Source organism: Nelumbo nucifera, chromosome 3 (genome assembly GCF_055504915.1).
Source record: "Nelumbo nucifera cultivar China Antique chromosome 3, China Antique-T2T, whole genome shotgun sequence".
Taxonomy (NCBI): domain Eukaryota; kingdom Viridiplantae; phylum Streptophyta; class Magnoliopsida; order Proteales; family Nelumbonaceae; genus Nelumbo; species Nelumbo nucifera.
The window spans coordinates 12,878,655-12,889,458 of NC_142651.1; the positions used below are offsets into that span (position 1 = coordinate 12,878,655).

The window sequence follows — 10,804 nt, forward strand, 5'->3', positions numbered from 1 at the left end:
CTACCCCATTTTGTTCTAGAGTACGAGGACAAGAACTTTGATGTATAACTCCACACTTCTCAAAGTATGAACCAAGATCCTTCTCAAAATATTCCTTAGCATTGTCTGATCAGAATATCTTGATGTGGGTATCAAATTGGGTAAGCACAAATTCATGAAACTGTTTTACAAATTTGGGTACTTAAGCATGGGAATGCATAAGATAAAGCCAGGTGTGACAAGAAAAAATCATCAATAAGCAGAATAAAATATTTATTATCACCCATGCAATGTAAATGATATGGCCCCCACACATCAAAGTGAACAATATGAAAAGGATCTGTAGATCTTTTACTGAAGTTGAATACCGGGCTATGTCTCATGGAGTGGATAAGATCATGTGGATTAAGAATTTGTTGGGAGAACTGGGATTTACTGTAGATAATCCCATGCCCTTATATTGTCATAACAAGACAGCTATCAACATCGTTGCTAATCCTGTTCTTCATGATAGGACCAAACACATTGAGGTGGATAAGCACTTTATCAGGGAGAAACTTGTTATTGGAAAAGTATGCACACCCTATCTTAGTTTTGAAGAACATCTTGCAGACATCTTCACTAAGGATTTACATCACTTAGGGCATAATGACCTATATGACAAGTTGGGCATGATTGACATCTATGTCCCAACTTGAGGGCGAGTGTTGAAATAATGTACCCTGTTGCTAGTAGTCGACTACTAGCAGAATATTGTTCCTAGTAGTCAACTACTAGACGAAGACTATTCCTAGTAGTCGACTACTAGACGAAGATTGTTCCTAGTAGTTGACTACTAGGGCACTATTGTATTTTTCCCTCTTTTATTTTGTCGCCTAACATAAATAGAAATGTTGGTGCCGCCAGCCCTGACTTTTTGACTCCAAATCCTCTCTTCTCTCTTCCTTCTTTTCTCTTCTATTCAGCAACTTTCTACCAAGAAAACAGTTAGCAATGGAGGTGGAAGTTACCTTCAAATGGGTGGAGAGAATGGCAAAGATTTGCTGATACTTTGGCCAGACAAGGGTCAATAGGAAACTTTTTTTTGGCATCAATGTAATGAATTAGAAAAGGTTAGGTGGATCTCCTATTAAGGGATGCTAGGCATATTGTAAGTATTAATATTTTACTGAAATAGATAAGTTCCACAGTTAACAATCAAAAACAAAAAGGAGAGAGCACAGAATTTTTGAAGTTATGACCTTTTGTTTGTATCCATGCAGATGCACGCATTTCTTTTATAGATTAGAGCTTTGGAATGGAAAGTTTTTCATGATCAAATCAGCCAATTTCATTTAGGCTTCTGTATTTGGTGGTGCAGCCCATTCCTTGGGCATTACCATGTTTGTGCACAATTTAACAAAATATTTTTATTTGCTTATCCAAGAAAGAAAACACTGGGAATTTTAAATAATTGGCAGTTGATTATATTAAATTTAGAAATGCTATTCATTACTGGTTTATTCTAAGGGGCTAAGAATCTGAGACTTTAACCACATATCACAAACTTAGAAGATTCTATGGCCATATTGGATTTGTGTCTATGCTTATGGGCTTGTGATCTTTTGGGGGCTTCAAAAAGTCCATGTATAATAGTTTTTCCCTACTTTATACGCTGATGCGAAATTAATTGAATATCATTAGAAATTATTCCACAAGGTACCATCATAAAATTCCCTGCTCCTATGAGTTCAAAATCAGTGCATCATTAGGTACAAGCCATTACCAGACAAGGTCCTCATTTGCAGTCAGATGCATATTGGAGTATTTTATGCTTTACTTTCTTTTCCTCTTCACAAAGCTCCCATGATAGAATATGGCAAACAGGCTGACTGAATTTTTTTCAGAAGCAATTTGGCCACCAACCTTGATCCAGTCTTCTTCACTGTCATTATACCATTTTTCTTTATGAAATTATTGCATTAGATATCCAGTATAACAATTTTATATGGAAAAGTTCCAATAAAATTCAAATCTATGTTTTATTATTAATATAATTCTGATACTCTTATTTGAACTTTTTTACAACTCAGATAGCCCGTCGTTTGTTGGGTAAAATTTTGATTGACTTAAGGAACACTCGTGAAGAAGCCATCAGTGTTGCTGAACTGAAAAGTAATCAAGACCAGAATTCAACATCCACTAAGACAAGAAAAGAAGAGAGTGATTATCAATTGAAATTTCACACGAAAAATGAAGACATAAGAAGATCAAGTTTCACAAGTGAGAAGTCACTTGACCTGGATGATGATGATGATAAGGAGACCAAATACCGTTTAGATCCAAAGTCTCTGTCAAACATGTTGCTTCTTACTTCATTATTTACCACTGTATGATACTAAAAGGCCTTTCTATTTTCTTTTAGATATGCCAATGTCAAGACACCTGAACGACATGTACGAACACGCCTTTATTTCACATCAGTAAGTAAAATCTGTCCAACATTTCTTTATTTCTTGTTGCTTTCTTTTTTAATATCCGATACCATATTTCAGTCTGGTGCTCTTCAATCATATCCAATTAGCTTTTATTACGAGTAAAATATTTTTTATAAATATTTTCCAAGTAAAATTTTATTTCTCATTGGGAAACACCATAAACATTTTAAAAATCCTTTCCACCATAAGGCAGGGCCTAGTTGCCTACATTTTAAAGAAAGCGTTTATGTCAAGAGCATGCTATTTAGCTCAAAGAGAAGAAAGTCCAAAAAAAAGAGGACCAGTGGGAAGAAGAGGGGAACTATAAGCAAATTGCCTCTAAACCATGTCTAGAACTCTATTACTCTAGTGCATGACCTTAATTAGTTGTCAAAAGAACTAGTCTTTTCTCCTTGTTTTATTGTTAACCAGAAATATATATATATACATATATATATATATATGTGAAAAAGGAGTGACAAGTAAATGAGCCTAGATACTTAACCTCTAATTTCATCATAACTTGTGTGTACACCAGCTACAGAATAGGAGATGATTTTTCAAAATAAGATTACTGAAATTCATTAAAGAGAAAAGTACATGAGATGTACAAAGAAGGGCAAAGAACCAGCCAAAAAACTACACTGGCAGGGAGCTAGCACTATAAAGATAGTCCCAAAAAGCACCAGACCTTGCTAGACCATCCGCATTTGTGTTATGTTTCCTGGAAACCCAATACAAATTGCTTCTGTTCACCCCCTGCTTAGCCAGCTCATCTGTGGCTTGCAACAATGGTTTGGAAGGATGGGATAGGAGTCCTATAAATTCCAGATCTGTTGGTGGGCCATCTTCTATTTGAAAATACACCTAAAATTTCCCTTCCCATCCTTTTTGTTACTATCTTCTGTTTTGTTGGTTCATCTATTACTTCTCGTGAATTGACTTTTAATAATAATTGTAACTGACAGGAATCACATATACACTCTTTAATGAATGTTCTCCGCTACTGTAATTTGGATGAATCTCTGCAAGGAGAGGATAGCCTTGTCTGCCATTCTGCTTTGGAGCGTTTATTCAAAACAAAGGAACTTGACTATACGAGTTACATTGTGTTTAGGATGTTCGAAAATACAGAGGTTGGTGGTTATACTATTCCTTAAAAGTTTAGAAAGTTCTTTCAATTGATACATAGTTGATAAATACCTTACTGGTTTATATGGTTTAAATGTGTGTGAGTGTGTATGTGTTTCTGTTCTGTGGCCAGAAGCTATTGGCTCATGAGATAAGATGATGGGATGATGCAAAAGATATTGAAAGTCTAGGATAAGCACCTTACTAAGAATACTAGACCCTTAAATTGGACCTTGTTAAGCCTTATATAGTCTTCTTTATTTATCATGTCTATCAAAGGCATCAACTTCTTTCCATGCTCTGGCCCTGGAGGCAGTCTTGAACATACAATAACAAAAGCAAATGATAAGTTAATTCATTCCCCTAGATAAAGCAGGCGCAGTGTAGTGGTCACAGTCACAAATCATGTTTGGCTTTAACCTTGTAATCAAAGCTGATGTTACATGGTTATTGTTTCATTAGGTATGTGATAGGAATCAATCAGCACCCTTGAAGACTTATTCTAGAAAGAAGGTCTTACAACAGGTCCTTATATGGCATAGGTACTTGGGATTTGGACTGAATTGAACACAAAGGGTATTTTTGTCATTTTGCAATTCTCCGTGGAGTCCAATGATAGGGTTTAATTTGTCTAGTTATAGTTTTTTTATGTTTAATGTAGAGAAGATGGACCGAATGGCCCATAGACTGTTTTCTTATTTCTTTTCTCTATGTTTGCTGTAATGGGCCTTGACATGAGACTTTCTTATGTTATGTCTTTTTTAAATTATTCTCCCAGTTAAGGGCCTCTCTGTAAATTACTGAAATTAAGTTAATGAAAAGGAATCAGGGTGTAAGAGGAGATTAGATTCGAAAATCTCTCTCTGAACCCTTATTGCCGCCACCTTCCTCTTCTCTCTTCTTGATTCACTGTTTCTGCTGTTCTCTATCACTTTTCTGCACCTCTTTAAACAGTCTGTTTATTTCAGAAGGTTGTTTCTCTTCTTGGTATTTCAGAGTCATTGCATAAGTAGGATTAGAGTTATTGAGTCTTCTTTGAATTGAAATAGGATATGACAGCTTAGTTTGAGTCCTACTAGGATTACTGAGTCTAACAGTTTGATTCCTAGGATTATTATGAGTTTAGAGTCTATAAATATGTATGGACGTTTTACACAAAGGGAATGAATCATATTGAGTTTTCTTCAGCTTATGCTAGCTATGGTGAGTGATTCCCATGCCCTAGAGTGATTCTAGGCACCTTGTGAGTGATTCCAGGTATTTTCTCTCTTCTTCCTCTCCCTATTTTCTCTCTTATTCCTTTAAGAGCCATTAACAGCCATAAAACTCTGATCAAGAAGACCATTCAACATTCTCTTAGGACTAGAACTGAGCTGGTCCTACATCAGTATGGTACTACAAGTATCTCCTTGACATGAATTCTTTAGTTTTCTAAACAGATATTAGAAAGCCATAAATATATCCGTTTAAGCAAAATGAGTTGCTTTAACTGCAGGTGGCTCTAGAAGATCCAAGAAGATTTCACATAGAGATGACATTCAGCCGTGGTGCAGATTTAAGCCCTCTGGAGGTAATAATTCTAATTTCTTTCATTAAATGAAGGATGAAAGGTGCTGCTTGAAGGAAAGAGAGGAAATAGATTATGAAAACATGTTAATGTTTCCTCCTACAAATTCCTTCAGGTTGTGAGACATTCAAATTCTATACAAACTAAGTCCCAAAAATGTGAAAAAAAAATAAAGAAAACCAAAAAAATGGAGAGGTCAAATTTCATGAGTGAAAAAAAAAGAATTATATTCAATTTATATAATAATAATTGGAGTTGTTCTGAAGCTGAAGATTGCATCTAGCCTTGCCCTGCACAAATATGATCCAGACATGATATGTTATACACGTGCTAACATATATATACATGCATATCTGACCATGTCAAGGAGTTCCAGTATTGAAACTTCCATCCTGCCATTAATGCTGCATTCTTTGGTCATCCAAGTTTTGGTTATAAATTGGAAGGTTAGATCAACAAGTGAAACTTATTTTCAGAGGAACATTATCCAAGATTCACCCACCAATCAAAGGGTGTGGTTGATGAGTTGGTTAATGACTTGTACTCAAAGAGATGGCATTCTAGGTCTCTTGTCTTCTGTAGAAGTAAAGTATGATTTGACAAGCTAATTGACTATGATATATAATATGGAATAAGGCAAGTCAGTGATGCTAATTTGACAAGCTAATTGACTATGATTATGTGATAGACTATAGCAAAGTTTGGAATAGATGAATGGAATGGTGCTAAGTTGTTTCATGCAAGTGTTTTTTTTTTCTTTTTTTTTTTAAACATTTTTGCAGAAGAATGATGGTGAGGCTGCTTCCTTGCATCAAGAACACACCTTGCCAATAATGGGTCCAGAAAGACTGCAAGAAGTTGGGTCGTATCTCACTCTGGAGAGGTTGGAGAAGATGATTCGCCCATTTGCGATGCCAGCAGAAGATTTCCCACCTCCAACAACACCCTATGGCTTCTCAGGCTACTTCACAAAAAGTGCAGGAGTGCTTGAGCGACTGGTGAACCTTTGGCCTTTCCACAAGCATGTGAACAGTAATGGGAAATAAATATTACTGTCCGATTTTGTTTTCTTCTTTTTTGTTTATCTTGCATTATCGTGTACAGATTGCTGATAGTTGATTAACCCTGTCAATTTTGTCATATTCTTTAGTCAGGATTTGGAACAAAAAAAAAAGAATGTAGTTGTTGAAGTAACCGTATTCGTTAGTGATACTTTCCATATTTTTTCTTTTGGCATTCGTTTTTTACTGTTGTTTATCATCCAATATGTCATCTAAAGAACAAGTGAACAACCTCTCGTTGGAGTCCTGATATAAGTAAGCTCAATTACACTTTCCCAATTGCGATGCTGTTACTGCTATCAATATTCTATCAATGTTCAAAATTTTGTCACGGTGATCCACTAATCAAAAGGCTTTGGGGATTTGATCCAATTGCGATGCTGTTACTGCTATCAATACCTACCCCTTTGACCTATTTTTGCAAAAAAAAAGATGGGCGCAAGGTTCTAAGTACCGATACACCCTTAGCACCTTATTGGGGTGTATGGATACCTTTTTTTTTTATGCCAGGGGTATATCGATACTTTCTACCTTACATTCTATTAAGTGTGGTATGGTGGTTGGTAAGTCATGTTTACTGGGAGTTGGATACGAAGGTAATATATTTGCCTCGTTTTCCATTAATGCTTCTGGATTTCTTTCTTAATCAAACTACAATATATTGGAAACAAAACCTGAAGCCCTAGTTTCTTCATTTTTTCAGCTTCGACCACATCGAACAAGCACTTGTGTCTGCCCATCAATACATCCCCTCCTTCCGATCCACTGTTGCAAGCCACCGCTGAACGCCTGAACCAATTGTGTTCCATGAAAGAGTGGGAGTGTTGAAAAACTGACTACCCAAAACTTGAGTCTTCGGAATTAGACGATGCATTAGTTACGCCTGAAGTAATAAAGCTTCCAAGGCATAGGTGTTTGACTTGTTGGTTTTCTAATATTGAAGAACAGGCTTCTGGAGCGACCTTTTGAAAGGTCGACTGTTGAAAGGCTCCTTAACAAATCTCGTGACAAGAATCACAATTCCAGCAATCACAATTCACAAGCTGGAATGAAAGCTGATTTTTTTTTTTTTTTACAATGAAAGCTTAATTGAACTAACTACGGGTTTGTTTGGCACGTCTTTCCGTGCAGTTTTTCGGTTGTTTACAAATTGGGCAGACTGATTTTCAGTCTATTTTTGTTTGGTTCATGAAAGATCTAGCTGTTAAAGTCGGAGCATCAAAAAGACGCAAGAAACCCATTTTAGGGTGATTTTGGAAAATTCTAAATGAAGCTTTTTGCGTCTTTTACGTCGCACAGAAAGGCATTTATCTGCCAAACTAGTTTTGGACTGTTCAGATTTTCATGTAAAAGCTCAATAAATCTTTTGACTATTATGACTACCAAAAGATCTTTCCAAAAAGACATGCCAAACAAGCCCTACTTTTTAAAAAAATGCTTCTGGATTCTTCAGGTTCTTATCCTATTTTTACGTATTCGCTACGTGCTTCGTTTGCTGTTTGGGTTGGATTGGACTTGGACGCATATCGGCATACGTTCTTTGGGCAGCAGCTGCAGGAACAAATAGCCAAACTGTCCCATGGCAAATCTCTGAAAGAGTCCCCGGACCTTCGTTGTCTATATATTAAGGTATCAAATTTTATAATTGAAAGTGAAGTCCTTAAAACTAATGTTATATTGGTTTCATGCTCGTACTTTAGCCTATGTCTATGTCTATTTGTTTCTATCCTGTCTATACGTATCCGAGCCGATTGGTAATTGAATTTGGGGTTTAAGAGAAACCGTCCAGATTGACGATCCGGTTGGAGGACTAACCTTACCTGGGTAACAAAAAGATGATCTTGTTCTGGGCAGGTAAGACTTTTTGGCTGTTGAGGTAGGTAAGAGGGATGATTCTATTTCCGCTGGACGGCCCACACGGAAAAATAGAGACATAATGTGATGATCACTTGCACGATAGCTTTGGCATCATTCCAATTTTTCAGCCATGAGCCAACTAACATGATGAATCAGGATGCGCTGAGTCTGGATCTGCTCCCCACAAGATGTCCCAACTGGCTATCAACATGATCCGACACTATATTTTTCGAGTTGGGACCGATTATGTATGAAATGTGCAGTGTGATCATGTTGTAAGTATGTCAAAATACAAGGATTTTAAAATCAGAATGAACACGGAACCGTTTTTGGGACCTGTTCTTAGGTCAAATGGTTTGATCGTCCAGTTTGAATGGATGATAACTGTTGTTTGGGTTGACGGCTTAAGATTTGAGGGTTTAACTACCTGGGTTAGTGGGTCACTGATTAAATCAACGGTTTTTGGCCAAAAAATGATTTTATGATGAAATGGAATCGATTGCCTAATCGATTCTCAGGATTTCTGATCTGACCATCCGGTCCGATCCGATTTTGAAAACCATGTTGACTCAAAGTCTTAAAGTCTCAAACCAGGTTTTTTTTATCCAACCATCCGATCCAGTTTGGTCAGGTTTTTCCGATCTAATTGCAATATAATGTTACTATATTGGAGGGAGATTCAAAATTTCAAGAATCTCTCCTCCCTCCCTTGTATTTTGAATTTTGTCTTTTCCTCTTCCCTTTCTTTAATGTATGAGAAGACTCTTTGTCCCACATTGTTTGGGAAAGGAGTAGAGGTAGAGTATATCTATTATTTTACTCTCTCTCTCTCTCTCTATCTATGGGTAGGGACCTATAGGAGGAAAGCAATATCGATATCTCATGCATGTGAAGGGGGTTAAGGGTGTTTTTCACATGCATGCGCTACACCGAATTGGTTTTGTTTTTAATCGGATTAAACATTTGATTTTTAAATTCAAATTTATTTTTTAAATTGTTTTCTTTTCTGCTTTGTGTCTCTTCCCCTCTATGTCTCTTTGAACAGGAGCACTGTTCTAAAGAGACATTTGTCTGAAATGACACTTTTGTGTCCATTCTAGTGATTGAAAATACTCTATAAAAGGAGTGTTGGTCGATCCAGTCTCACACCAGAACACATTCGGCAGTCTTCTTTTGTCTGTTTTCTCTGTCAATCTGAGCATTATTCTTTGTGGTTTGCAGAGGTCTGGTAAGCGAGTGCACGCCTACCAGTAGCCTGTGGATTGTTTTATCTTAGCGACCAATTTGCGATCACCCGACTGCACCATAGGGGGCAAATGCAGTTTTAAGGAGCACGATTCAACCCTCCTTTCTGCAAATTCTCAGTTTTGCAGTTCTACAACACTACACTACACTCCACTCCTATAAGTTCTCGGTCTGAAAAGTGATTACCTATAAATTTCATTCTACCTTCTTTACTATTTTCAACATACTAGTCTCAAACCCAATCTTAAGAATGAATTCGGATTTGCATGATGTGCCTGTGAGGCGCCAATTGTGAGGAGCACTTCAATTGGGATGTGCTGAAATGCAGAAATCCAAATTTTACAAGAAGTAACTCTATACTCGTCAGATATCAAATGTCATGTCAAAGGAGGTGGAGGTAGTCAGAATTGCACTCTTCACTGTACGAAGTTTCTGCATTAACAGTCATTTTGAATCCCAACTTATTTCACAGGAAGCTCTGACGAGAAACAGGTTGTTTTACAGCTTTGTTAATGTTAGGTAAGCGAACCAGTTCAGTCTTTATTAGGGCATGCGACCTGATGGGGTCAGAGTCAGAGTCAGCAAACCATGAAAAGTGAAAAGAGCAAAATTTCACTTGGGCACAGCTCCAATTTGCAAATTTTCTAACATTTCTTTTTCACAGTGAACACACTGAACCACTCACATTCACACAAATCTTTCGATATCTCTTCTGGGTACGTTAAAAGAGTTAAGTACCATAACGACATTAATCCAGCAAATGGACGACTGAGTCATGGGGTGGAGGTGCAATTGCACTTGCGTGGACAGGGCCCCACCCCACACCACATGACTCTCTCATACACTCATGGAGGACACCCACGCACACGCTTTACTAATCTATCCAATTCCTATCTTTATTTAATTTGTTTTCATCTCCTTGGATCCGCATATGCAAGTGGAACATCCCTGATGCTGCTCAGTGGGGTCCCCTCTGCTGACAACCGTCTGATTTGAACAAGTGGTGGTACACGTCAGTACACTTATTCCAATCCGAAAGCTGTCAGACTGGGACTCGTCCAATCATTGTCATGTACAAAAAGGTAGCCCCTTTGCTTTTGTTATCTCATCTCCATTAACAAGTGTTTTGAGTTGAGCATCCACAGTGAGACACTACTGTGTTGAGAGATTTTAATAGAGACCCACTTGACAGTGCCAGAAGAAAAGGAGGAGATCAGAACCACCACGTCGCCATGAAAGCATGAAAGTTGAAACATCTCCATACAGTAATTAACTTATCAAGCTATTATTCCTCCCCAGAGCCTGATCGACCAGATCCCATAATCGTAAGCCGTCTGATCTTCAAAAGGGGTCAACACAGATACGTTTAGTCCAGAGGAAAAGGTCAATATATCAGATGGTCTGTCAGTCACTCCGTCTCATCTGGCCTCGACCCTCGGGAAGAACCTTTGCTTTGTGGAATTGTGGGGGAGGGGAGGTGGGGTCCTTTGACTCCTTTCATTAATTTG

General features: G+C 37.6%; 1 protein-coding gene across 9 annotated transcripts in view; it reads left to right on the forward strand.

Annotated features, from left to right (window-relative positions):
* The window catches only part of LOC104596572 (inositol hexakisphosphate and diphosphoinositol-pentakisphosphate kinase VIP2-like), a 147,034-nt gene extending 140,665 nt beyond the window's left edge, over positions 1-6,369 (forward strand). For all 9 annotated transcript variants that reach the window (XM_088901755.1, XM_088901751.1, XM_088901750.1 and 6 more), the window contains 5 exons: positions 2,052-2,305; positions 2,384-2,441; positions 3,404-3,571; positions 5,062-5,136; positions 5,916-6,369. In XM_088901755.1, coding sequence (XP_088757881.1) covers positions 2,052-2,305; positions 2,384-2,441; positions 3,404-3,571; positions 5,062-5,136; positions 5,916-6,179 — 819 coding nt within the window. In that variant the 3' untranslated portion in view covers positions 6,180-6,369. The remainder of the gene's footprint in view (positions 1-2,051; positions 2,306-2,383; positions 2,442-3,403; positions 3,572-5,061; positions 5,137-5,915) is intronic.
* The last annotated feature ends 4,435 nt before the right edge of the window (positions 6,370-10,804 follow it).